Source organism: Oxyura jamaicensis, chromosome 4, assembly GCF_011077185.1.
Source record: "Oxyura jamaicensis isolate SHBP4307 breed ruddy duck chromosome 4, BPBGC_Ojam_1.0, whole genome shotgun sequence".
In the NCBI taxonomy this organism is placed as follows: domain Eukaryota; kingdom Metazoa; phylum Chordata; class Aves; order Anseriformes; family Anatidae; genus Oxyura; species Oxyura jamaicensis.
The window spans coordinates 39,479,814-39,504,152 of NC_048896.1; the positions used below are offsets into that span (position 1 = coordinate 39,479,814).

The 24,339-nt window shown below is 42.7% G+C and overlaps 2 protein-coding genes across 3 annotated transcripts; one reads left to right on the forward strand and one right to left on the reverse strand.

Annotated features, from left to right (window-relative positions):
• Window positions 1-35: 35 nt before the first annotated feature.
• On the reverse strand, window positions 36-4,717 carry LEPROTL1 (leptin receptor overlapping transcript like 1). The gene is made up of 4 exons (XM_035326419.1): window positions 4,622-4,717; window positions 4,334-4,409; window positions 3,491-3,677; window positions 36-2,440 (listed from the first exon to the last, which is right to left on the reverse strand). Exons 1-4 carry the CDS (start codon window positions 4,635-4,637, stop codon window positions 2,324-2,326), a joined length of 396 nt encoding a protein of 131 aa, XP_035182310.1. The 5' UTR covers window positions 4,638-4,717; the 3' UTR covers window positions 36-2,323.
• Window positions 4,718-4,815: 98 nt separating this feature from the next.
• On the forward strand, window positions 4,816-11,266 carry SARAF (store-operated calcium entry associated regulatory factor). 2 transcript variants are annotated; one of them, XM_035326417.1, is made up of 6 exons: window positions 4,816-4,956; window positions 5,082-5,257; window positions 6,432-6,822; window positions 9,327-9,435; window positions 10,371-10,489; window positions 10,992-11,266. In XM_035326417.1, the coding sequence occupies exons 1-6, from the start codon at window positions 4,872-4,874 to the stop codon at window positions 11,015-11,017; spliced, it is 906 nt and encodes a 301-aa protein (XP_035182308.1). In that variant the 5' UTR covers window positions 4,816-4,871; the 3' UTR covers window positions 11,018-11,266. The 2 variants fall into 2 exon arrangements, with proteins under 2 accessions (XP_035182308.1, XP_035182309.1); XM_035326418.1 differs by having other exon boundaries at window positions 10,374-10,489.
• Window positions 11,267-24,339: the final 13,073 nt, after the last annotated feature.

A 24,339-nucleotide genomic window follows, 5' to 3' on the forward strand; every position in this document is an offset into this window, starting at 1 on the left:
AGGAACAACAACCATATTAAATGAACAAAATAATACGTTGTTAAACAAAGTACTCTTTTATTTGAGTATTTTTGATTAAAGGTACAGAACTGGGATTGCTATTTAAAATTTTTATTGTTCAAAATTCTATAGGATGGCAATGTTGTCTCAGTGCCTATTACACAGAAAGTTCGTACCTCCCAAGTGTCTAGCTCAAGCCAGAGCCAGGCTGCCTGTGCTTGGTGTGCAAGGGAAAGAATGTAACACTGTAATGGAATTAACATACAAAATGTACAGCCGATGCATACACGCGCAATTCCATGTCCTGGTGTTTCAGAGTAGCATCAAATTGAGAAGTAGACTAGCAGCACAGGAATTCAGGAGCAAGGGATGGGGACCAACTACCACAGTTCCGGACCACAAAAACAAACAAAAAGAGCTGGTAACAGATTCAGATTTGTACAAGTCTTCATTGTTCTTCCTTCACAAGGGCAAAGACTGCAAATATAACCATTGGTTTAGAAAATCTGAAGAATCCATCATTTTGGGGCTAGGGGTGCAGACATCTCATTGAAACCATCATGAAATGAGCAGCTTTACAGCTCTTAGGCATCTTTTAATGATTGCAGAGAGTTTGGTGAAGCACTTATTTAGGACTGAAATGCTACCTGCTTGCTTCTGCACTATGGTCTTAACAACCATTTGTTCCTCTACCAGTGCGGATAACGTTGAGTTCTTATTTTATGCACAGGGGGACATTAATGAAGCAGCACTTGTAGGTAACTACACCTCCACCGCCCCAACCTGCTGGTATAAGTTCCATGAGCACATCACTTAAGTAGCTACTATTACTGTCCGACTTCAAATATTCAAGCTTTGTGTTTCATTTACATCTGCGCACAAACATGACAGCTAAGGCCTGATATTCTGTGCCTTTTCATACCACTCCACTGTTAAGTAAGATCTTAGCAATCACCACCTTTTAATTATGCACAGGACATTTCCCAGACTTTTAAAGAGGTGAATAAAAATGGAGTTTAGAGGTTTATCACTGTATGTGGTACAGCCAAGCCTGCTTAACTGGCCCCCATCAGCTCTCTCACAATGGAATGTCTAATGACAGATTTCTTTAAATGAAAAATACGGACAATTGAGAGGTATGCAGAAATGACTGAAATATTTGAAGCTACATGTGTAAACTTACAGAACTCAAGTCTATGGTTACAGACAAAACAATAAATCTTATTAACCCATAGTGCATAAGAACTTAAAAACAGTCAGTGAAATCAGTTCAGCCAGTGACTTCCAAAAAAGTCATGGCTCAACTGCATTGTGCAAAGGAAAAAAAAAAAAGGTGGAGGGAATCATTCTTAGGCAAGTTTAACATAGTTTTAATCTACATTTGAAAAGCTTTATTCTGTTTATGTATAAAATAAATTAAAAAGGGGAATGAGGAAAAAGTTTCATACATGCTTCAAATTAACTCAGACCAGTAGTTCCATAAATGAACATTTTACCCTCTTTGTGGTAAAAAGTTGACATAAAAGCTCAAAACCATACAATACTTATATAAATACAGTTCAAAAAATATTTCAAAAATGGAATTTAAACATCGTTTTTCCCTTCCCCTACAATGCAATTTGGTTTTGTCTGTCATAGCATCAACACGTTTACAGAGAATTTGAATGTCACATCCACACAAAAATTGATAAGGAAGCAGGTAAAAGTGCTTAAATTCAGGATTTTTCCCAAATAACTCTACCTGCTTCTCAGCCTTTTCCTTAACTGAAGGCTATCAACATTCATCACCCAGTTTTAGGTATGGGCAGAAAAAAAATCTGCTACTGGTACTCCCCCATCCTTGCCTCTGGTAAAATATAACTACAATCTTTGTATCTGGTGATTGACAATGGTGGCGTACAATTGCTTATGTCAGTTCAGCTTGTATATAATCACCATTTAAAAAAAGTTCTTTTGAAGCACTGTATTAATGCTAAACAACAAAAAAGACTTGAAATTTTCTTTGAAACCTTGTTTTTAACATCCTTGTTCCAGCTTTAAAGCTTTACGTACACACTGAGCAGAACAAGAATGAAAATTTTAAACAAACAGAGCACCTAAAAATATACCAAAGGTAAAAATGAAATCAACCATCTCTTCACTTCATAAAAACCTAGAAACCCATCAGAAAAACAGTAGTACACTCAGAATGAACAAGGAGAAAAAAAGGAGTATCTAGAATACTCGAGAGGCTTGCTACGCTACTTCTCTTATTGCCCATTCTCTCGTTTGTATGCATGGCCACTGAACGACAGGGTGTCTGTGATAGTTCTTTATCTTCCTTTCACCACTGCTGCCAGCTGAAGTCGTCATTGCTGCCAAAGACCAAGAAAAATCCTAGGATCGTAGCAAAGATGACTGTATTCCCCGTAAGAACAAGTGCACACGCGCCCCAGTAAATCTGCGAACAAGGGGAATTTAGTTAGATACATCCTGAGCTGAACAAGAACAAAAAGTCATCTCTCGATGTCATGTTATAGACAAAGTTCAGCAACAGATACACGATAAAAGAAGACAGTATCTCATTATTTGTTATGCCGAGAAGGCTGGTTAGGCTTACCCAAAAAGGCTTTGCCTAATAATAGTCAGCCAAGCAGTACTGAAGTTTTTCTAGTCCTGTTCCAAGTGCTGGCTAGCAGTCACGGATGTCTTACTTAACATCCAGCAACAGTACGGTAAGGCTAGGCAACAGCATCAAACGTGTGCAGTCCAGCTATACTTGCCAGCCATAGGAGTTTTTAATCAAGACAGCCAAGGATGGAGGCCTTTAAAATGTCAGCAGATAACCAAGTTACGACAACAACAAAAAACAGAGGCAAATGTTTTCCAAGGAGACCAAGTGCATTAGTCAAAGGCTGCGAGGCATTCAAACTGACCATCTCACATGTTCTTGACTAAAGAGATGTTATGAAAGTACACCTTTTTTTTTTGATATGGTATTCTTTGAAATTGAAATTCATGCAAACAAGGTCATCTTTTACAGGATGTTAGTGGGAAGTCATACACCAGGAAGGATATAATGATAACTCAGAAGACTTTAAAAAAACAAGATCACATGCCCTTCACAGCGAGTGCAAAAATTCACTATTTATTCATACTTCTTTAACCCAATTATTCTACAAATTACCTTCAAGGTATGCTGTAAGCTTGTACATTTGATTACTTGCCTGTTTTCATGCTATATTCTATCTCATTTTTTCTGTATCACACATAGGATCATAGGATGTTAGGGTTTATTCCATGACCATGTAAAGCAATTGGCAAACATGACTTTTTGCCATGCTTCCATATTTTTTTTTCTTCCCTGAAAGAATTCCTGTTCTGCTTCCACTGCAAGCATTTTAAGTATGTATTCATAAAAGCCACTTAGTGCATGAGAGCTCTACCTTCAGTTTAAACAACAACAAGTTCTCTAGCAAAGAGTATTTTCAGAGATTGAAATAGTACTAACCAGTTCTGCTCTGGCAAACACTATCGGTAGCCCAAATGCTGAGACAACAATGCCTGTTGTAAGAAATATGGCTAGCTCCTTGCAGGCATTACTTGTAGCATCTGTGTCATCTACTAATCTTCTTGCTATGCAGTACGGTATAGGAGAAAGGATGTAAAAAAACAGAACAAACAGTGGCCAGTACTGGCTGAAAAAGAAAGGAGAAGAAAAGTTAATTTACTTCCTGCTCTTCCTGAAAATCAATATAAGGTATTTTCTGCATCCAATATCCACATTTGGAAAAGACAAGGCAAGAGCCCAGGCAAAGCAAACCCTTTACTTTGGAACAAGATGACATTAATCCAACACACCGAGTTTGTGAACTGCTTCAGCAGAGACCTCGTTAAGAGGATGTTCGCAAAGCAAGGCTTCACTAAGCAAGCCTAAATCCAGCAGAAGCTGATCTTAACTCTTAAATTTAACCTGTCAGCTTCACCTAAGAATTGCAGAGCTATCTTTGTGCAGTCCTCACCTCCTTTTGCCTGTGAACTTTCCGTGCATACAGCAGCAAAGCACTGCTCTCAGCTGATATCCGGGAGCAACGGAGCACCAAAGCCTTGGATACGTTTTTGGCTTAATGTCAATGCAATCAACGTGACGGAAATTACACCGCCGCATTTGGCCATGCTTGCTTAGGTTGCTCGTGGCTTAATTAGACAAGATCCCTCAGACACATTAAGGGAAAAAATATGACTTTATCTGAAGGGTGACTTTGCCAAGAGCCTCCCCGGTGGATACGACCCAACCTGCGGAGGTCTCGGCACGGAAACCCGGACGCTGAACACAAAGGAAGCGTTACGTTACTTGTACTGGGGGAGGGCGCATCCCAGCATCAGGAACATCAGTCCGACCGCTCCCCCAAAGGACAGGCTGATCAGAGCTAGAAACAAACGAACCGAGAACAGATAAGCGCCTGGATAAACGACACAACACACCGCCCATAAGCTTCAAACGGCCACAACCGGACCCCTTACCGCCTCGGGAGCCCGTCAGGGCCCGGCCTCCAGCACCTCCCCCCCCCCCGCCCCGCTCCGCACGCGGGGGTCCCGGGCGGGGGTGGCCGGGGGAAGGCCGCCCCCCCCCCCCGCGCACCTTTGATGCCGGCCATGGCCCGCGGAGCGCACCGGCGGAGCCCGAGCAGCCGCTTCCGGGAAGGCAGCGCGCATGCGCAGAGCACGCCCCGCCCTTTTCCGGAAGTGAAGGCACTACGCGTTGCTAGGGCGAGGCTTCGCGGAAAGCGCGCAGTGCGCATGCGCCTCGTCCCGTCCCCGCTCCTTCCGGCCGGGCGGCCAATCAGCAGCGCTGCGCGGACCCGGAAGAGCTCAGTTAGCGGGGAGCCACTATGGCGGCTGGTGCTGCTGGGACCGCGCTCGTCCTGTTCATCCTCAGCGCTGCCGCCGGCCCCGCCCGGGGCTGGGCCCAGCCGGGTGAGGCCTGCGTGAGCCGCTGCTGCGCCCGGGGAGACCCTTCTGGGGAAGGGGGCGGGTTCCCGGTTGCCCCGTGGCTATGGTGAGCCTGCGATCCGTGCTGACTGCTGTGCTTCTCGTTCCAGGCAGGGTTCTGCTGAGGGAGGTGCAGGCGCTCACTCTGCACCGGGGTCAGTACACCACGTCCCGGCGCACGGCAGCCGTCCCGCAGTTGCAATGCACCGGAGGCAGCGCTGGGTGCTCCCGCGTCCCTGAGGTTGTGCAGTGTTACAACAAAGGCTGGGATGGGTACGACGTGCAAGTAAGCGTTTAAAGTTTGGGTTAAGCTTTAATGAAATAGTTCCCCTGCTGACTGGGTAGTGTCTGAAAGAGGAAAGAGTAATTCTTCACTCAGAGGGTGGTGAGGCACTGGAAAAGGTTGCCTCGAGAAGCTGTGGATGCCCCATTCCAGGAGGTGTTCAAGACCAGGCTGGATGGGGCTGTTGGTAACCTGATCTAGTGGGTGGCATCCCTGTCCATGGTAGAGGGTTTGGAACTGGATGATCGTTAAGGTGCCTTCCAACCTGACCCATTCTGTGATTCATCATACTTGGAATAGAAATGGCGACAGATAGTTCAGCACTTCAGCTCTAACTTTTAAAACTTCTAGTTCAGATTTCTAGAATTTCCTATTGCATGTTTGTATTTTTGTCAGGTATTACAAGACAGCTTTTTTTTTTTTTTTTGATTGTTACCTATGCTTCTGGCAATAGAATGAACAGGAATCAAAGCTGAAGCTTATTGTTAAAATTGATACGGTACTGTGAAAGTACAGTCAGATTTAAATTGGCAGGGGGCACTGCTATCCTGAACCATTAATTTGGAAATTACTTCTTTCAAAGTATGTCAGTTACACTTAGAGTTGACACCTAAGTTCAGATACTTCAAAGAATTGTGAGACTGACAAATCTGTATATATTCACCTACAGAATCATAATCTGATTATTAAGTATCACATGGATTCCTTATGATATCTGTCCCAATTTATTTTCATATCTGTCTGAGCACAAATATAATCATGTGTATTGCTTTTCAGACTTCCATGGTCTATGTTTGTGTCTGCTCTCCAGTCTCCATTGGACAGGTGTTTATTAATGGTGCACTGTTATGCAGAACGCAGATGATTTTCAGAACGTTATACCTAAATAAGGCATACTTGAAAAACCTGTTCAGAAAAACTCACAGAGTTGTAACTCTTCTTTGCTCTGAATGATGAGATTCTGTTAACTTTTAAGTTGTTTTTTTTTTAATCATTCTAAGTTAATTTCAAACTTCTAGTCCTTAGAATAGAAGAACTTAGAAATTCCATACCCTCTAGCCTTTTAAATAACTTCTTGGCAATGATAGTTGCATTTTTGAGCATGTTTGGGGAAACAGGCAAGGATTCTGATCTCTGGAGAAGTAGCTGCTATTTTATATTGTGTTTATTTTTCCAGTGGCAGTGCAAAGCAGACTTGGAGAACTCCTATCGTTTTGGACAAATTGAAGTGAGCTGTGAAGGCTATGATTATCCAGATGATCCTTACATCTTAAGAGGATCCTGTAGTTTGCTGTTCAGGTTAGAGCTGACTGAGGAAGCTGAAAGGAAAGTGAAGAACTCTGAAAGCTTCGGTTCTGGCTTTTATCAGTCAAGGAAGGATTCTTCTGATTCTGGTGCTGGAGCAATTGTTATAATTGTTATTCTGGTTCTTGCTTTTGGAATATACAAGCTTTTCCTCAGTAACCAGCAGCCTCAGCAGACATTTGGTGACGGTGATGGATTCGCTCGTCCGTCCTGGCAGAATCATCAGGCACCTCCTCCTCCTGGTTTTAAGCCCAGCTTCACAGGTAGGACTCCAAGCTATTATAATGCTAAAGCAAGCAGGATTGTACTGTGTTATATGCAATAGGTGCACATGGGACAGGCTTGAAACCAATACATTGTTAGTGTGTTATGTTTAACTGGCTGCAAACCTCCAGCCAACACTCAGCTGCTATTTGTTCAAAAACAAAAATAAGAGCTTGGCAAGGCAGACTGAGGCAAACTGCTCTTCGAATCTGGAAAAATTCAACTTGCGGTGCTCTCCAAACATTCTTTTCATACCCTGTGGGATAGGATTGTAGCAGGGGAAGAGTAATTTTCATCTCATCTGGAAGAGAAAATGCTATCGTAAAGGCAGAAACAAAGTAATGCCAAAGAAGCCCTCTGAAAATCTATGGAAGGGTCTTTTGGGCAGTGTATGCTTGTAAAGCCCAGAAAGCCAACCGTATCCTGGGCAACATCAAAAGAAGCGTGGAAAACGGATGACTTTTCTGTCACATCATGGACTGAAATACATACTATGACTATCTAAGGCAAGGGAATGTTCCTGATCTGGTGTCTGACCCACTCATTTAACCCTCTCTCTGGTGAGACACAGAAGGGGTTCAATCAAATATTAAATAGCAAGGATTAAGTGTACTTGGTCAAAAGTTAATGCTTTAGTAATGTTAAAACAAACATTGATGGATTCTTCCAGGCTTGCTCAAACCACTTGGCCAACAGGGGGTGCCAATATAGCTCTTTCAGATACCCTTGTGCAGGACATTTGCAGCAGAAATGCTTCATATGTACCTGCTGCAGAAGATTAGAAGGGTTGTGCTTCAGCATCACTAGTTAGTTGCTATGCACATCGATTTTGGTGTGGTTATTTCAGACTTCGTGCAGTTTTTTCATGCTGTGTGCGCACTAGTGACCTTGTATGTGCATGCCAATTACCTCTGGTATTACTGTGGCAGTTTCAGGGTTCTGTCCTACTGGGCACAGTCAAAACAGAATAAAAGACTGCTTTATTTCTGTCCTGTTCCTTGTCATTTACTTGCACAAATGTGCTTTTACTGGACAGGAATCTGAAATCTAGCAGGAGTAGGACTTTGAAAACTTCTTGATTGATTCTGAAAACTGAAAAATTTAAAAAGCACGTAGGGATTAATTAGTATCTGCCTTCAGTTTTGACAGCACAGAAAAGTGTGTCTCTGAGTGCATATGGATTTGCATATTAAGAATGTATTTGTCATTGAAAATCTGGATGGTAATGAAAAGCAGTGTAGTTTACTTATTGCTGTTAATATTTAATTTTCCTCATTTCAAATTCCCCTAGCATGCAGAATGTGTCCTGTGAAACTCGTTTAGCTGGACTATCTTAATTTAATTAGTCTTTTCCACTGTTAGTGATTTGACATGATCTTGAATGCTTACTTGGATTTTTCAACGAAGATTGCTTTCTGAGTTGGCGTTCAGCCATGGTGCTTTTGGACAAATGAGTTTGTTCCTCTCCCTGATTAATGTAGTTCTTTACAGTAAATTAAATATCATTTTGGATCCCATACCAGCGTAGTTTATCAGGTATATCATCTCAATGAGAGCTTCTTTCTCCCAAATCATTGAAAATGAAATTCAACATCAAATTACATATACAAGTCTGACTTAAACTGATTATCCAAGTTGAGATTTTTCTCCCATGCCGTATTTCAGAGAGACTAACATTGCTTTCAGTTGTAGCCTCTTTATGCTTCCTTATGCGTTAAACCTGTGCTTGAGCTTATTTTCGCATCCCCGATTTTCTCTAGACCAGGATGTTATTCTACTTTGGTTTTGCACCTTCTCTTAATTATAAATGAAAGACATCTGGTTCAGAGACAGAACCTCATGTTATTTAGTTCAAATATAAAATCTGTTACCCCAGTGCACTTTATTTGCTTTCATTTTTATCGAGGTATTTGTCAGTCTTGGTGACTCATGCATAGTAACTGCAATCACACTACAAAGTTTTTATCATGTCTTTCGATACCACACACAAGACCAGAATTACCAGAAACAATATGGAGTAATGTTAGCTGCTAAACTGAGCCACTCTTACTCAAAATGAGCAGATGTTTTCAATGAGGTTAGATGCAGTGTGTGTTAGTGGTTGGGTCACTGTTAGGTTTTATAATACTTTATGCCTTAGTCTGCCTGCTGTGTGACCTTGAGGAGATCAAGTTTTCTTCAGTTCCTCTGCTATTTTTAATCTAAACTGCCTGTTTATAAAATCTGCAGGCAGGGACTCTGCACTGTTTTGGAAACATCAAGACTATAAGATGGGGTGGAAGCTAATTGCTAATGTAAAATTCTTTACTGTTCTCACTATTTGTTACTGTATTTCTTCCTGCTTTTCAAACTGTGAGGCCTTTCAATATAAACTTGATCAAGAATCTACTGAAACCAAGAGGAACAGTGTCTTTTTTTTTTACGGGAGAATTCTGTTGCAACAGCTGTCCTGAGGATTAGGTGCCATTAACTGATGTGTTTTCCTTTTTCCGTTTGGTTTAAGGAGGTGACAGATCTGGGACTTGGTCCAGTCATGAAAACAATTCAGGACCAGGATTTTGGACTGGATTAGGAGCAGGAGGCTTGCTAGGCTACTTGGCTGGCAGTCACAGGTAAGATATGCATACTGTCCGATTTTAAGTATTCAAGATTTCAGGGAGTATACCATATACTACGCTTATATTATTTTTAAATTTTCAGACTTGTATCATTCAAGCTCTAAAACCCTTCTTCTAGAACAACTTTGAAGTGCAATCTATAACTCCAGCAGCAAAGATATTCTGAATGTCTTTTTTAGGGAGAAGAACTGGGAAGGCTGAGGTTTTTCATTCTGCTCTAGGTACATACTCGGACCTGGCTTGGTGGCCTGCAAACTTAAAATGAGCATTTGAAGAATCTCTGTACAGACTGCCTTAAAATACAGATTAAAATAATAGCTATTTATGGATGGTTTTATGCTTGTCTTGTGTTAGAGTCATCTCTCTTAAATGTAGTATGGATGGCAGTTGCTCTTGTGTGATACTCGATGCAGTCAAACTAAACAGCCTTTAATCTGCAGTCTCCTACTGTCCCTTGTATAGAAATCCAGGAGTTGTGATTTTTTTCAAAGGAATTATAGCTGCATTTTTGGAAAAACGTAATGCAAATAAAGCCATTTCAGTGCTGGAGTAAATATCTACTGGTCATCTGATCATTGCCAAACACTTCTAAACTTTAAAAATGCATCACTTTTAAGCTATTTAAGGGTGGAAATTGTTGCTGTCTTAGTCTTCACTAGAGAAAATATCACCCCTGCAGGGACTTCTCAGAGACCAAGCAGTTTCCTGTATTTGTCAAATAGCTGCACTTAAATATAGAGATCATCCTTGCTGATAATTCTTTTAAACAGAGAAGCTTCTATGTTTGAAAAAAATGCCTGCTTACATTTCTCCCTCAAATGCATTCCCCTTGTTCTTTGGAGATACCATAATTATTCATAAGGTTACTAATGAAGTCTTGAATGATTCATAAGGCTACTAATGAAGTCTTCCTTCTCTGTTTCTCTCAGCAGAGCACAGTCACGATCACATTGCAGTATGTGGACAGATCCCTCAGCTGCACCTCCCATGTATGGGCAGTCAAGCAATTCTACACAAGGTAGCAGTACAGGAACAAGAACTGCTTCTGGTAAGGCAGGAGTCCTTTTAACTCAAGAAACTCAAGAAACTTTGACCTGTCCAAAATGCATGGAATATTAGTTGAGGAACAGCAAGTACTCCTGCCTTTATTTTGGCCAGGAATTGGGTACAGATGAGCATGTAACCATATCTCTTTCTTATGGAAACAGAGCACCATTGTTGGGCTTGAAACCCTTTCACAGGCCTACATGGAGCATGGTACCAGCGAGTAGTGGGTTTGTCTGTATTGGCAAGGTTCATTAATTTAAGACTTTCCCCTTCATTGTGTGTTACACGTGCCCTTCTCTAGAAAATGTGCAAGTGTGATTTCTTTGTGTAAAAAAAAAAAAAAAAACTATAAAGAACATTCTTCAAGCCAGTCAGTCCACAGCTGTTGCTTGATGTTATACTTTATATTCAACTCATTTCCCAAGTTTTAGACTTTTTAGAACTGGAGAGGGCCCAGTGGAAAGTATGTAATGAAGCTGAGCCTTTTGTCTTCTTCTTTGCAGGCTTTGGGAGTACAAAACGAAGATGAAATCCTTGACATTGCTACATCTAAGTTATTGAACTAAATTGTCTTCCTCTGTACTAGCCCCTTTTTAATAGCAGTAGGCTTCAGTTTGGAGAGAGGTCTAAAGAACTAGACAACGAATCCATCTTTCCCATGTGGAAATGTGGACCTTCACTCTGGTTTAGGGTATTGCAGGTGCTGGAACATCCACTGTTTCACCACAATGGCTTTTTCTCATAAGATACAAATTAAACTCATCCATGTTGAGAAGAACGATGTTACAGTTGCATATACTTGATGGATTAATGCAATAGTAGCCCTAGCAGACTTTCAAAGCAAGTGATTCACTGTTCTGGGGTCAATTTCATTTAATCCAGATTTTTTGTGGTTCTGGGTTTGGTTGGTTTTTGTTGTTTTGATTTGTTTTAGTGGTCCATCATCTGAAATGCCTGGTGTATAATGTACCTGATACCTAAGGGTTGCTGTTCTTTGAAACTACTGTTTGTCTGTGTGGAATTCACGTGAATATTACTGTAAGTGCTGTCAGGCAGTCAAATGGGGTTTTCTGTAGTGAAAAAGCAAAATTAAATATATAGAGAGAATAACATTAATCTACCGTTTGTCTCTGTCTTGTCTGACTGTTGGAGACAAGACTTACAGTTATGAGGTCCCACTATGCTTTAGAGTTTATCCAAGTGGCCATGGAAATCTGGATTTTTTTTATAAATTATGAAAAAAATGTATAAGTAACTTGAAGTGAAACAAGATCATGTCTAATTTGGGGCTTTTTCTGGGGGACTAAGGTAATTTAAATATGTTTGCGGACACTTTGCCTACATTGTCCTTTTCTTTTTACTGTGGGTGTTAGTAATGCTGTGAAAATGTCTGATATGGACTAGTTTAAAACACAGCTTTTGTCTTCTCTGCTTGATGACCTGTCCAGGACTCAATATACCAGAAGTGATTGTTGTAAATGGAAAGGGAGCATTCTTAATCTAAAGCAGATGGTATCTCTTGAGACTAATCAGAGAAAGGAAATTCACTGTCTGATAGGACAAACTTTATAGAACGTGCTTTCTTTGACAGTGCTTTTTTTAAAAATGGGAAGCAGGGATGCTTTGCTTTGGTCTGTAATAATATTTTTGGGGCTCTGAGAAGAGTGTCATGTAGTTCTTAGGTGATTGATAGTACCATGGGAAAAATTGTTAGGAAAAATTCTCGGGATTTGGGCCGAAATGAACAACGGGCAGCTTGAACACTAAACTTTCTCCGGAGGCTGTACCTTTATCATAATACAGCTTAGAAGCATGTGTGTACACAGCTCTTCTATGCTGGGAACAGCCTGAGAAGCATAGCTTTCACCTTTGAGATAATACAGTGTGTGGGAATTACTGTAAAACATTCCAGTGAAAGCACAACCCTGCTTTATTGATACAAGCTGCATCTCCCCGAGGAGGCTCAGCAGGTATGTTTAGTCTAGGTGAGTGACTTCAGTGTTACTCATCGAGAAAGCAACTGTGTCCATTCATGTATGCAAAAATAACAGGCTGAAATGTGAATGCCTGAGTTTAATGTCTGGCTTAAGCAACAATATAAATACAGATGGGAATCTTTAAGAAGCCAACAGAACTTAGAAAAGTGTGGTGCTCCCAATGAAAACACAAAATCATGATAAAATTAGAACTGATAGTGTTTTGCTGCTAAGAGCTGTTGGAGGATTAAGGGGAAACATCCTAATAAACAGCCTGTTCTAATAACCTAGAAACCAGGCTATTAGAAAGTTTTTGGTTTTGTGAGGGGTAGTATATGATAAATCTTTATAGCCAAGGATAGCAATAAATTTCAGTGGTGGAGTTTTTACTTATTTGTAGGTATACACAGGTTGAAACATTACAGTCAATATTCTACTCACCAACTAATTACATAACAATGAAACTGGACTTCTACAGATTGGGTAGTTTGAAGTGGTCTAAATAATGATGTGCTATAAATTTTTAGACAGTGTTTTCATTTGTATTTATATCCTGCATGAAATCTGTTTTGATGCATAAACTTGATGAATTACAGTAATCTGCTGAACCTGTTTTTGGATATTTTTGCCCTTCTGTTTGTCAAAGTAATAAAAACAAGTGAGTAGAGGGTATTCCTTCCTTTAAAACACCTTCCTGAGGCCTGCAGGGCTGTCACTGTCTGTTTTTCAGTTGCTTTTGTGTGGTAATTGCGGTTCTGCTTTGCACTTAGGAACATTTCTGCTCATACTCTTAAAATGCCTTATACCCTCACACAAAACTAAAGCTCATTACAGGCATGAAACTCCCAGTTTTACAGCTGACTTGTTCTGAAGCATGTGATGAAAGAAAAAAGACATGGAGATAAGCTTTCTCTATGCCACTTTGTCTTGTGACTCAACTCCTAGGTCACATCTCAGCTAGTTCAGCAGGCTCATGCTCTACTGCCTTCTCCTTCCTTTTGGTGCAAAGTATGTGTTAAACAAAAGACCTCTATGTTTTTTTAATGTTCCATGATCATCACTTCATATCACAGGGTTGCAAAACAGAAATAAAGCTAGGTGGCACACTTTCCAGCACTAGAACTAGGAGTTGTTTCAAGGCATGATTGCTAGAATAAAGTACCAAGCAATGCCTGCCTGTTCAGCCACCTAAAAGCTGAAAATGCAGTATTGCACAGAGACTGAGCTTAGCATCAGCTGTGTTGTATTTCTTCCTTACTAAAGCAACTTGGTGTACTGAGTATTTTGCAGAGTATCTATCAACCAGTGTTTCTGGCACAGAGGTTGCTTAGCTGTCTATAAAGTACATGAGCAAAACGACAAGAAATCGAAAAAGCTCTCACGGAGATGAAGTCTGTGCCACCAGACAGTGCTGTTGTCTCATGCTGCATGTAATGAAACATTCAGGCCCCTTGTTCTTCTGTATGTACCCGGGTGGTTCAAGGTAAAGGGCTGCTTGGGAGAAGCACAAATATCCCTCAGCATATTTTGCTGAAATATTTTTCTGCAGCTGATTCTCTTGTTTTCCCAGTATTCTGAGTGACTACAGTAGTTCTTACTTTTTGACATCTTTTCTATTGCAGCTGTGTTTTGATAGGGCTAGTGAAAATAATCAGCGGACTCCCTTTAAAGTGCCTTTATTTCTTTATCTCCCACTGTCTTCTATCTCATAGGTGACTCTTTTTCATGCCGTGTGTCAATGTTTCTTCAGTAATGAAGCGACAAGTACTTGCAAAAAGTACATGGAGCTGGAAATGGCTGTCACAGGTTGAGAGGAAATCAAAACACTAAACTGACAGGCTGTGAATTGACCTTTGTCGTCGTTATGGCTTTGAAAATAACTTTTTTCAGCCTTCTGGTAGGTGATGTTGTCAAGGATGGCAACTGGAGCAGATTAAGGGCTGGTGAACTAGCAGCATATAGAAGACCTGAAAACATGCTCTCCATCGTACCTTGGGAATGACTAAGACTTCTAAGCCAGGTATCTGGCCTAGGATGTGCTAGCTCAGCCATACAGAGTGGCTTCTGGAAGCCTTTTTTTTTAAAAAAAAAAAAAAAAAAAAAAGAGATTTCAGATGCTTCTGAAAATGCCACAATGTAAGTACCAAGCATAAGGAAGGGAACTTGGCCCCACATTTGTATTTTTTCCCCACTGGAATGTGTCCTGAAATGAATTGAGAACAGAAATGGAAAGGGCAGCAAACAAACATGATGAAAAATGGCAAGTTTACACCTGCAATAGCCTGAGCCAGGATTACAGATGGAGCCTTCCCTTCCCACACAACAGCAGGAAATACTAGGCAGGTCTAATAGCAGCAGTATCAGGATTCTTATTGGACTTGAAAGGTTTGTCCTGCATCCCTAAACAAGTCCTAGGGGGTGATTATCAGTGATATGTACATTTTTATCTGAGGGCCATAAGAGCCATAGCTAAATTCAGTCCTCAGGCCATCCAAAGTGAAATTTGGTGAAGATGATACTGTCAGAATCTCCTTTAAGACCAGGCTCTGGTTCTCTGAGTTACTGCACAGAGAATTTTCTTTGTGGATTTGCCTTGACTCTCCTGGTTCTGAGGCACTTTGCTTATTTTGTTATCTTTGTACAGGATCTGCTGACTGTGGTCCCCTCTAGCCATCTTCTATAGGCCACTTGTACCCTTGTATCAGGATGTGGGGATGTATTTATTGCAGAGGCACTGGAAATATGCAAAACACCTTTTCTTTCTGGTACTGAGTAATGGGAGTGACCCGTCCACCAGTCACCTTTTGGTTTAACCTTTAGCAATGTAAATTCATCACGTTTAGTTTAACGCACAGAAGTGATGGGGGGGGGAGGGGAAGTATAATGAGTGTAGGTGAAATATGTTGAAGTGGGACGACACTGCAGAGCTGATCTTCACACTGGGAATACTTTATCAGCATTTTTTACCCTCCTCGCAGGAGGAGGAGTACTTTATTGTAGTGGATTTGAATAATGCTACCAGTGCGTTTTGCACCACTTCATCAAGAACAGGAGACTTAGATCTGTAACGGGTTTGATGTTCAGCAAAGATCTGGTTAGGTTAGAGCTCATTGTAGTTTGATAATCAACCTGATTATCAATTGATCAATATCAATTATCTTTGATAATCAAGCGCTAATAGCGATAATAGATGAAGATGGATCAGTAGAGAAATTCATGTGGTCATTAGCATGAACTGACAAAGTGTCTGTGCTATTTCAGAAATTGAGGTCAAAATCTGTTCAAAGTACGCTGAAGTAGCTCAGAAAGTTGCTTCTGCCTTTGCTTTCAAGTCAGAGATCCTGTTGAGCACCTGCTGATGACACCTACTGTCAGCAGTGAAGTGTAATTTTCCTTATGTAAACAAATCCCACATCCTCCGAAGTATTATTACAAAACCAGCCAGGCCCTGTGGGTTGCAATGGAGTTTGATTCTTTCTTGGCAAAGTTGGCTGGATAATTCTACGTGCTTTCCTTCATAACAGGTGGAGGATTTCTTTCCTTTTTAATAAGTAGCCAGAGATTAGGCTGTAACAGCAACAGAGATGAAATAGTGCAAACATAAATCATGAAAGGAAGACCACGTTTGAACCTCGAAAACAGTTTTGTCCAAAGTAGCAATATGTGCCCTTTATCAATTCACCGTAAAATGAACTAAAGAGAAATTAGGATTTGGATAGCTGCTAATTTATATTGCAGAGCTTCTCTGAGCATAACTGAGAAACAGAACTCTCCCCTTCTGCACCAGCTGAGAGAGAGAAATACAATGCAAACGGTCTCCAGAAGCATTCAGTCTGAAAAGAGCAGGGGAGAAAGGAATCCCAAACAGGAACTGGTAAGTATTTCTAGCCTGAGATATGCTATTGGGGCGTCTGTTTGCCTTGATCCTTTGTTTGCCCAAGCACCTGATAGGCCCTATGGAGCAATGAGTGCTACCGCTTAGCCTAAACTTGGCAGACCTCCAAGAGAAGAGAATGTGGGAGAGAGAAGATTACATTCAGTAAACTCTGGGCAGCATGTCTGCGGAGGGCCAGGAAGACAGCTGAGCTACAAGAATGTTTAATTCTATGGAAGGACAAATGAAGCAAAGACAAGGAGCAGCAAGCATGAGAGATCTTCAAAAAACGATGTTGGATGCACTGGTAAAGTCAAGCAACGTACTGGAGGTTATTCTTGTGCCCTGTGTCTGCAAAGGAGTTGCACCCCCCATGTCTGCACGTGGCTTATAAGAGCAATGTATAAATTCAGATGCTGGGTCAGGCTCTCGCTGCCATTCTCTTCCTTTCCATGCTTGCCTAGAGATGTGGCTGTTGGTATAACCGTGCATTTTCACAATCTTGCCAGGTCAAAGATTATGTGCACCTCAGAATGCAGGCCCTGCCTTTGGTTTATGAAGCTCCACTGTAAAGGCCAAAATGAAAGAATGGAAGGTAAATACATCAGTGACAGGTATTACGTGGCTTTAGCTCAGAAACCCCCAAATCATTTCATCTCAATAATTGCCCTAATTTTCCACTGAAATTTAAAGAAAAAGCCTTGTCAACAATTTTTGACAACTGTGCCATTTTTATTGCACATCCTAAGTAAACAAAACAAAGCTGTGTATACAGTATGCCCTTTGTGTTTCAAAGATGTAGCTGTACTCAGTGCCATGCTAGTGCTTGTCAGGAGAACATTTAGGCCTACAGCAACCGCCTCCGAGGCCTTCACAGCTAAGATCTCATTACACTAGTGCAAATTTGCACCCGGGGCGGCATTGTTGTCATAGCTTTTACTAGCCATAGTGGTCTTTTAGAAGTCAGGTGAGAACTGGGAGAAGAAATACCTCTCATTAGGTCACAATAGAGCTTGCATTCTGCTTTTTCTTTCCTATGCTAGTTTATTTCCCTTAACAACTTTCCTTGCTACTGAAGTCCAAGGGGAACAAATGACTGCATCTGTCCCAGATGAGATGCTCTGAGCACAGAGCCTGTTTGGCAGAGGAAGAGTTAACACGAGCAGCATTATTTCCCTGAACTTGCAGTAGCGCCTCAGGGCCCCAGCCCAGACTGGGAGAGGAAACCAATTGTATTGGGCACTGTATCTCCTGAGTAAAACACAATCCCCGTCCTGATGGGCCCCCAAACAGTGTGGGGGCAGGGATTATAGGGCTGTGATGAATGCGATGTGTTTTTTCCTGTTCCTTTTCTTACCTTGTGGGCAGAGTTTTGTTAGGCTGAGATGAGCTGAGCAGATACTCAGAAGAAAAGAAAGAAAACGAATGCGTTCATAACCGCGTTTTGACACTTAACTGCCCATCCAGGTCAATCCGCAAGATTACATCTTTCAACGAGCCATTTTCTCCACACAGCGCTAAATTTTCCTTATTCAAAAGAAAGGTTAGCCCTTGCTTAAATCTGGGCATTAGCTAGTATCGGACTAGTCTGGCTGCAACAGTGAAACCTGTATCGAACCTGTGCTGCAACCCCACAGCTCACCTTGGACACAGGCAAAAACCATCATTAGGGAATCTGTCCAGCTGGTAAACTGCGATTCTGTTCTGAACAGCTTCACTGGTACTAGAAACCACAGCATCACAGGAGTTCATCTTTTAGAAATGCCTGTAAAACTCGAGGGAAGTGTCCAAGAGAGTGTAATTACATAGAAAAGTGTTCATACACTCTGTTGATTCCTAAGGGTTGTTTCATGCTGTTAAAATGTGGTTTCTGTAGATTAAGCAGCTGCTGAGGGTGAAATGGAAAGGACACGTAGCTTGTACGTTTGTCTAGGCTATGTTTTCATTTTTTTTTTCCACCAGTATAGTCCACCAGTATAGTTGTACTTGTGCAAACAGCAAAGGGTGGAAAGCTGGGCCTGGAGTTACCAGTTACTTGAACTGATAAAAATGAGATTGCATCCTCAATGGGAAAAATATTTCTGTATTGCAGTATAATTTAGGGTGCCTTCTCCTCACTTCTGTTCTACTCATGACCTTTTTGACCCCGGTACTAGAAAAGCACAACTCTTCAGGGTCAGACTGGGGGTGAAATATTTGCTGGTTGTCAGTGTGAGCTTGCTGTGCAGTAGGTGGAGGGGACAGGCAGCGGCTCGTGTGCTGGCGAAGGTACGAGACAGAGGAGATGGAAGAAGAAAGCATGCAATTACAGCATGAACACACCGGATCTGTTTGAGAACCGTCCCAAGCCAGTAGGCACAGGAAGCCCTGTGAGAAGAGGATTGTGGATTAAAAACTGAGGTGGTTAGGAGAGTTAGGTGTAATTCCTGAACCTTATGTGAATAAGCCAGACTTTTCCCAGCAGGAAAGTTATTGATAACAGACTTGCTGCCTGAGCTGGGAATGAAGGCAAAAACAAGGTACAGGGCCCACAGTCAGCTGGCTAAGCCCCGCTACATAAACACATATTCTTTCTGAATAAAGCCTTCCTCCGTTATTGTTCCTCTTACCCAATAATTGGCTTTGATGTCGCCATTACATTCTCTCCTCCCAGCATAATCCCTGTCGCTGTCAATTAGCCAGTGGCAGGGTAAACAACAAAGAGGGCTATTGCTTAAGAAACAACTGCTCATCCAGAGAAATGTTGTCAAATACCAGAAGCACTGTTCCCTGCTTTGCCATCACCCGAGACAAAAAAGCTGCACTGCTTCAAATACAGCTGCTGGAGAGAGGATTGAGTTACGCCAGCACTGACTCTTCTGTACTAGAAAGGCTATTAAAAATGGTTTTACACATGGCAGCTGCACTTGTGTTTAGGTTGTGGCGCTGTAGCTTCCCAGTACGTTGCCCTCCCCTCGGAACAGTTGCTCTGGCAACTTTATTTGTATGAAGTAGGAGCAGGGAACTGCTGCGTAGGTTTAGGTGTTAGGATTCCTACATGTCACGCCTGTCTCTGACACCTAATTGCAAAGTTTTCAGCTACAAATTTGAGAGCAGCTTGTCTACAGCACTCAGCACCTTGCTGGCTCTCTCTCTGCTGTGGCCTGAAATCATTTGGAAACCCGTAGAAATGTGAATGGGAGCTGCTGGATGCCAGGATGTTTTTGAAAGCATTTCCTTTCATCTTCCAGCTCTTCCATCTGAGGGTAGCACTCATGCACCTCACATGCACCGAGATCTTCAGTCAGGGCCACCACAAATACCCCCCAAATCCCTACACTATGCCGAAGTCCAGCTAATCTAAATTAGCTCTATGTTATTAAAGGGTGATCACCTAGCTAAGCGGCAGAGACTGCCCGTCGGTGAGTATTCACCTGTCCCCGTGCTGGAGGCAAGGCCCCAGCTGCCTGTATGCCGTAATTGCAGCTGCAGGCCATGGATCTGCGATGGCTCACATTCGGCCACCGCAGCTGGGGACAGGCTTACTGTAGTAGCCAAAGGATGTTTTAAAAGCGCCGTGCAAAAAATATATAGATATCTCAAACCTAATTGCTTGGACAGAAATGAGTGGCCATGTGAGCAGGAAAGTGACTTTCAGTAAAGAGACTTTGTCTTATCTGAGCGTGATATTTCATACTCTGTGAAATCATGGCTTCACTCAAATTAATAGATTTGCCTCTTCACGGTACCCACTGCCATCCAGGAGGGCAGCAAAATGCAGTCAGTTCTGCGGGCTTTTCTGAAAGAGCTGGTAAAGAGCAGCTAAGGTCTGGATAACAATTTGGAAACTAGTTTTAACACAAACTGCCGCTGCCTTGTTTTAGAAGAGCGTGTAGGTCATAAGAGCTAAAGTGGCATGTTCAGCCAGCCCTTAGAGGGCCTACCTCTCTGTTTTATTCTCATTTTTTCTTTTAACAGCCATTTTATTTCAGATGTCTGAAAGTCAAAAGCCATAAAGGGCAGTCGCTAAATTTAGTTTTCAGGTTCACTATTTGGAAACAATGATTTATTAGATTACTATCGTCACGACACCAGCATATTCTGAAAGTTGTAGAAAAAGCTTTCTCAAACTGCTTAGAGCCAGAATTTCTGGAACACAAGTGATGCTGCATAGGCCTTGAAATTTTGGCTCGTTATGACCTTCTCATACAAGATGTGATATGAGTAGCAAATGAAGCACAGCAAAGCGAGTGGGGTGGCAGTGGTTTTTCTCCACTGACCACGACAGAGGGTCCTATCAGAACACCAGAACACATTACTGTGGATTTGACATTCCTTGTGATGCTCTGAATGTATTGTTGGAAGTTCAGTCGGAGCTAAGTTGCTGGTGCAGCTACAACAAACTGGTGAACTTGCAGATTATAAAGGCTGAGAAGTCTGGTCAGACTGGTTTCTAATGAGATAAAGAGATCTTTGTGTAAGTGAGCGCAAAAATACTATGAAGATAATATTAATAGCGGTGTTTTAAGAGAAGCCTAAGGGATCTGGTCATTTAAAAAAAAATGGAGAGCAGACAGTGCAAAAAACCTCTTGCGTGGAGTGAACCTGTGTCAGTAGCAGTTCTGAAATCATCCACAGAGAAGCAAAGTTCTCGTAGGAACCTCAAGTAAATTCTTTAACCATTATACATGCAGTGCCTTTATTTTTATAATGGATGCTAATATTGAAGTATGTTTTCTATTACAAACCCAGCTCCAGCTCCCTGCTCCCCTGCTCATCCAGAATGGAAACAATCCATCTTAAAGTTTCTTGTTTTGGCAGAAGCTTTTATTTACTATTGCATTTTTCTGCAGACATTACAATCTTTGATGTGGCTCATTTCTTTCAGGGTACATATTCGCTGCAGAATTATCTACATTCAAGCTGCCTGACAGCATCCCAACCACAAAATACTTGCTGTAGCCACTTCCCTGTGCCGCTAAGATTTCTTGGGGTGCACATGTGGGGATTTTGGAAAGCACTGGGGAACTAACAGCACTTGACTGCTGGAGCAGCTAGTGAGCCGTTTAGCTTGAGTTTTCATCTATAAATCCGATGGGGCAGCCACTAGAGCTAAGGGGGCTTGTGAATGGCTCGGACTTGACTTAGGGACTCTACTCAGAGCTCAAAGGAGCTTTTCACTGGGGAACAAATCTTTTGTGTTGGTCTGGGAATAAGGAGAGCATTGACCAAAGTACTATATGCAAATAAGGCAAGTTCTCTAGGAAGAGGGGTAGAGAACAGCTGTATCGCATGGAAGCTGGACAAAAAGTTGGGCTATATTTTTGGGGAGCTAAGTACTCTGAGCCAGTCACATCAATGCCTTTTGGAAGGGCGAAGTTTTGTTGTAAATCCGTCCTCCTATTTGCTCAGATTTCTCTGTCTCAAGTGGAGATCAGATACCTGTCACCCAACCATTCCTCTCAAAAGCAGGAGAAACTATTCTGAGAGCAGTCAAACAAGAGAAATACACTTGGAGGTTTCAAGTGTGATGCATGTACAAAGGACCTCAGATTTAGATTTTAGAGCAACCATCACATCCACAAATCCATAACATTTACTGCATTACAGACTTCCTCTTCTGGGTGAAGAAAATGACCGTCAGGTAGTTGCAGGGGCTGCTCCCTTAGGAACCAGAAATACGGAAGTCGAACTAGGGCCACTTGGGAAGATTTGCAGGCATGGCTGGCATTTCTGTAACTGCCAGTGAACAACTGTAGGAAGGGAGGGAGGGAGGAGGGGAGAGAGAGAGAGTGAGAAAGAAAGAAAATGAAGAAAGAAAATGAAAAGGAAGGAAGGAAAGAAGGAAGAGAAAGAAAGAAAGAAAGAAAGGTGATAAAAGATCCCATTTTTATATTTTCCTCACAACTTTTCATCAGACACTGAAAAAAAGATCCAGAGAGCTGGCTCATGCCTGACACAGTCATGCTTTAAACTGCGGTGTAGTGTTGCATGCATGTTGCACGTGTGTCGGCAAGGAGGGTGGAAATGCACGCTCTGTGTACACTGCAAATGTCTGTTTAGAGAAGGGGGAATTTTTTTATCACTCGCCATCTGTAACTGTATTCATCACACTTTCAGAATGAGTCCTAAAACCTACATAGTTGTATAAATATATATTTTTTTACATACTTATGTGGACTTGGACTCTGAAAAGAGATAGAAGCATGTGTCTTCCCTCAAAGAGTTAACAAGCAGTGGTCTGGACCCCGCTGCCTGGTACTCGCAACATGCCCCCAGCACCTGTACAAAGTCCCCGTGACTTCAGTGAAACAGGGCCGAACAAGCAGACCTTTCTGCCTGCTGGAAGTGCCCCTGGAAGGGATGGAGACAAGGGGGGGGATGATGTCTGGCTGCCCGGATCAGGTTGCACTGCCAGATTCTGCTGAGAGGAGATTAAATTAAACACTGTACAGTCGCTTTGAAGCTGAACTCCTCCAACCCTACTTTAAAGCGTTCAGTGGACTGGTTCAATCATACCATCTACTGAAAAGGGTTAGAAAAAAAGCCGTTTTCAAAACCCAGCAAAAGAAAACGCGTTGAAACAAGCGGCGTGCAAAATCCCTTAGCCACCAGTGGGAGACGCCTAATAATTTTCCCCTGCTTGGCATGCGTGAAGTGGTCTGCGAGTATCAGCACCGACTGGGCTCAGCTGAACTGAAATTCCTCTTGGGATAAAGGCTAAAACTGAATGGATCGGGGATGCTCTTTAGATACCTTATTTAAATGCCCGACAAAGCTTTACGCTTCTTCGGCGAGTCCTGGCATAGTTTGACTTCTCCAATGATTTTTGTATCTAGGAAAACTGACATTTGACATTTCCTGAGGGGTTTCTACCTGTTTCTGCCATCTGGGGGCTGTGCCCGCTTTTTTATGCCCAACGTGCAGTGGTGCAGCAAAGCATGCGTAGAAATTGGTGAGATGGAAAAGAAGAGGATTTTTGTAGCCTCCCGGTGTTGTTTGCTCATTAAATACTCTGCTGCTTAAAGATTTGAGATTTACGCATCCGTTCGATCTGAACCATTTCAGGCCCAAGGTGACTTTTCAGGTATAGATGTGCAAGAGCCGTGTAACTGCCTGAGACGAGAAGGGACCATCAACAAGAGTTTGGGTTTGTATGATGTCTGCTCATTTAGTATCAAAATTCATCATCAATACAGACATGATGAGCTGCTGTTCCTGCACTCTGTGTTGTAAAGACCTGTCCTGTCGAATGGGTTTTTGACCAGGTTTTAAAAAATCACAGAACTGTAGGGGTTGGAAGGGACCTCCAGAGACCATCAGGTCCAACCCCCCTGCCAAAGCAGGTTCCTCAGAGCAGGCTGCCCAGGTGGGCGTCCAGAAGGGCCTTGGATATCTCCAGAGAAGGAGACTCCACAACCTCCCTGGGCAGCCTGTCCCAGTGCTCCGTCACCCTCACCGTGACAAAGTTATTTCGCATGTTGGTGCGGAACTTCCTGGGCTCCATTTTGTGGCCATTGCCCCGTGTCCTGTCCCCACAAACCACTGAAAAGAGCTTGAAAATATATTTGTAAACATTGATAAGTTCTCCTCTCAGTTTTCTCGTCTCCAGGCGGAACAGACCCAGGTCCCTCAGCCTTTCTTCACAGGGGCGATGCTCCAGGCCCTCTACCATCTTTGTGGCCCTCTGCTTGGCCTCCCTCCAGAAGATCCCTGTCTTTTTTTTGTACCGAGGAGCCCACAGCACTCCAGGTGAGGCCTGACCAGGGCAGAGCAGACTGGGAGGACCACCTCCCTTGACCTGCTGGCCTCTCTCCTTTGAACACCCCCCAGGCCCCCCTTGGCCCCTCTGGCCACCGGGGCCACAAAGCAGCGATCCCCGCGAGCCACCTCAGCGGCTCCGCGCCGCCCCCGAGCCGAGCCGAGCCGAGCCGTGCCGGGGCGGGGCGGGGCGGCGCCGCCGCTGCGCGCTGTGTGCTGGAATGCGCGGCGCCTCCCGCCGCCGCCGCCAGCAGCGCCCGC

Coding starts and splice junctions, on each gene's coding strand:
- LEPROTL1 (XM_035326419.1), bottom strand. Junction 3,678..4,333: donor TGCGCCCTCCCCCAGTACAA/GTAACGTAACGC, acceptor TTTCTTTTTCAG/CCAGTACTGGCCACTGTTTG. Junction 2,441..3,490: donor TGTTTGCCAGAGCAGAACTG/GTTAGTACTATT, acceptor CCTTGTTCGCAG/ATTTACTGGGGCGCGTGTGC.
- SARAF (XM_035326417.1), top strand. CDS start 4,872: ATGGCGGCTGGTGCTGCTGGGACCGCGCTCGTCCTGTTCATCCTCAGC. Junction 6,823..9,326: donor TTTTAAGCCCAGCTTCACAG/GTAGGACTCCAA, acceptor GTTTGGTTTAAG/GAGGTGACAGATCTGGGACT. Junction 9,436..10,370: donor TACTTGGCTGGCAGTCACAG/GTAAGATATGCA, acceptor TGTTTCTCTCAG/CAGAGCACAGTCACGATCAC.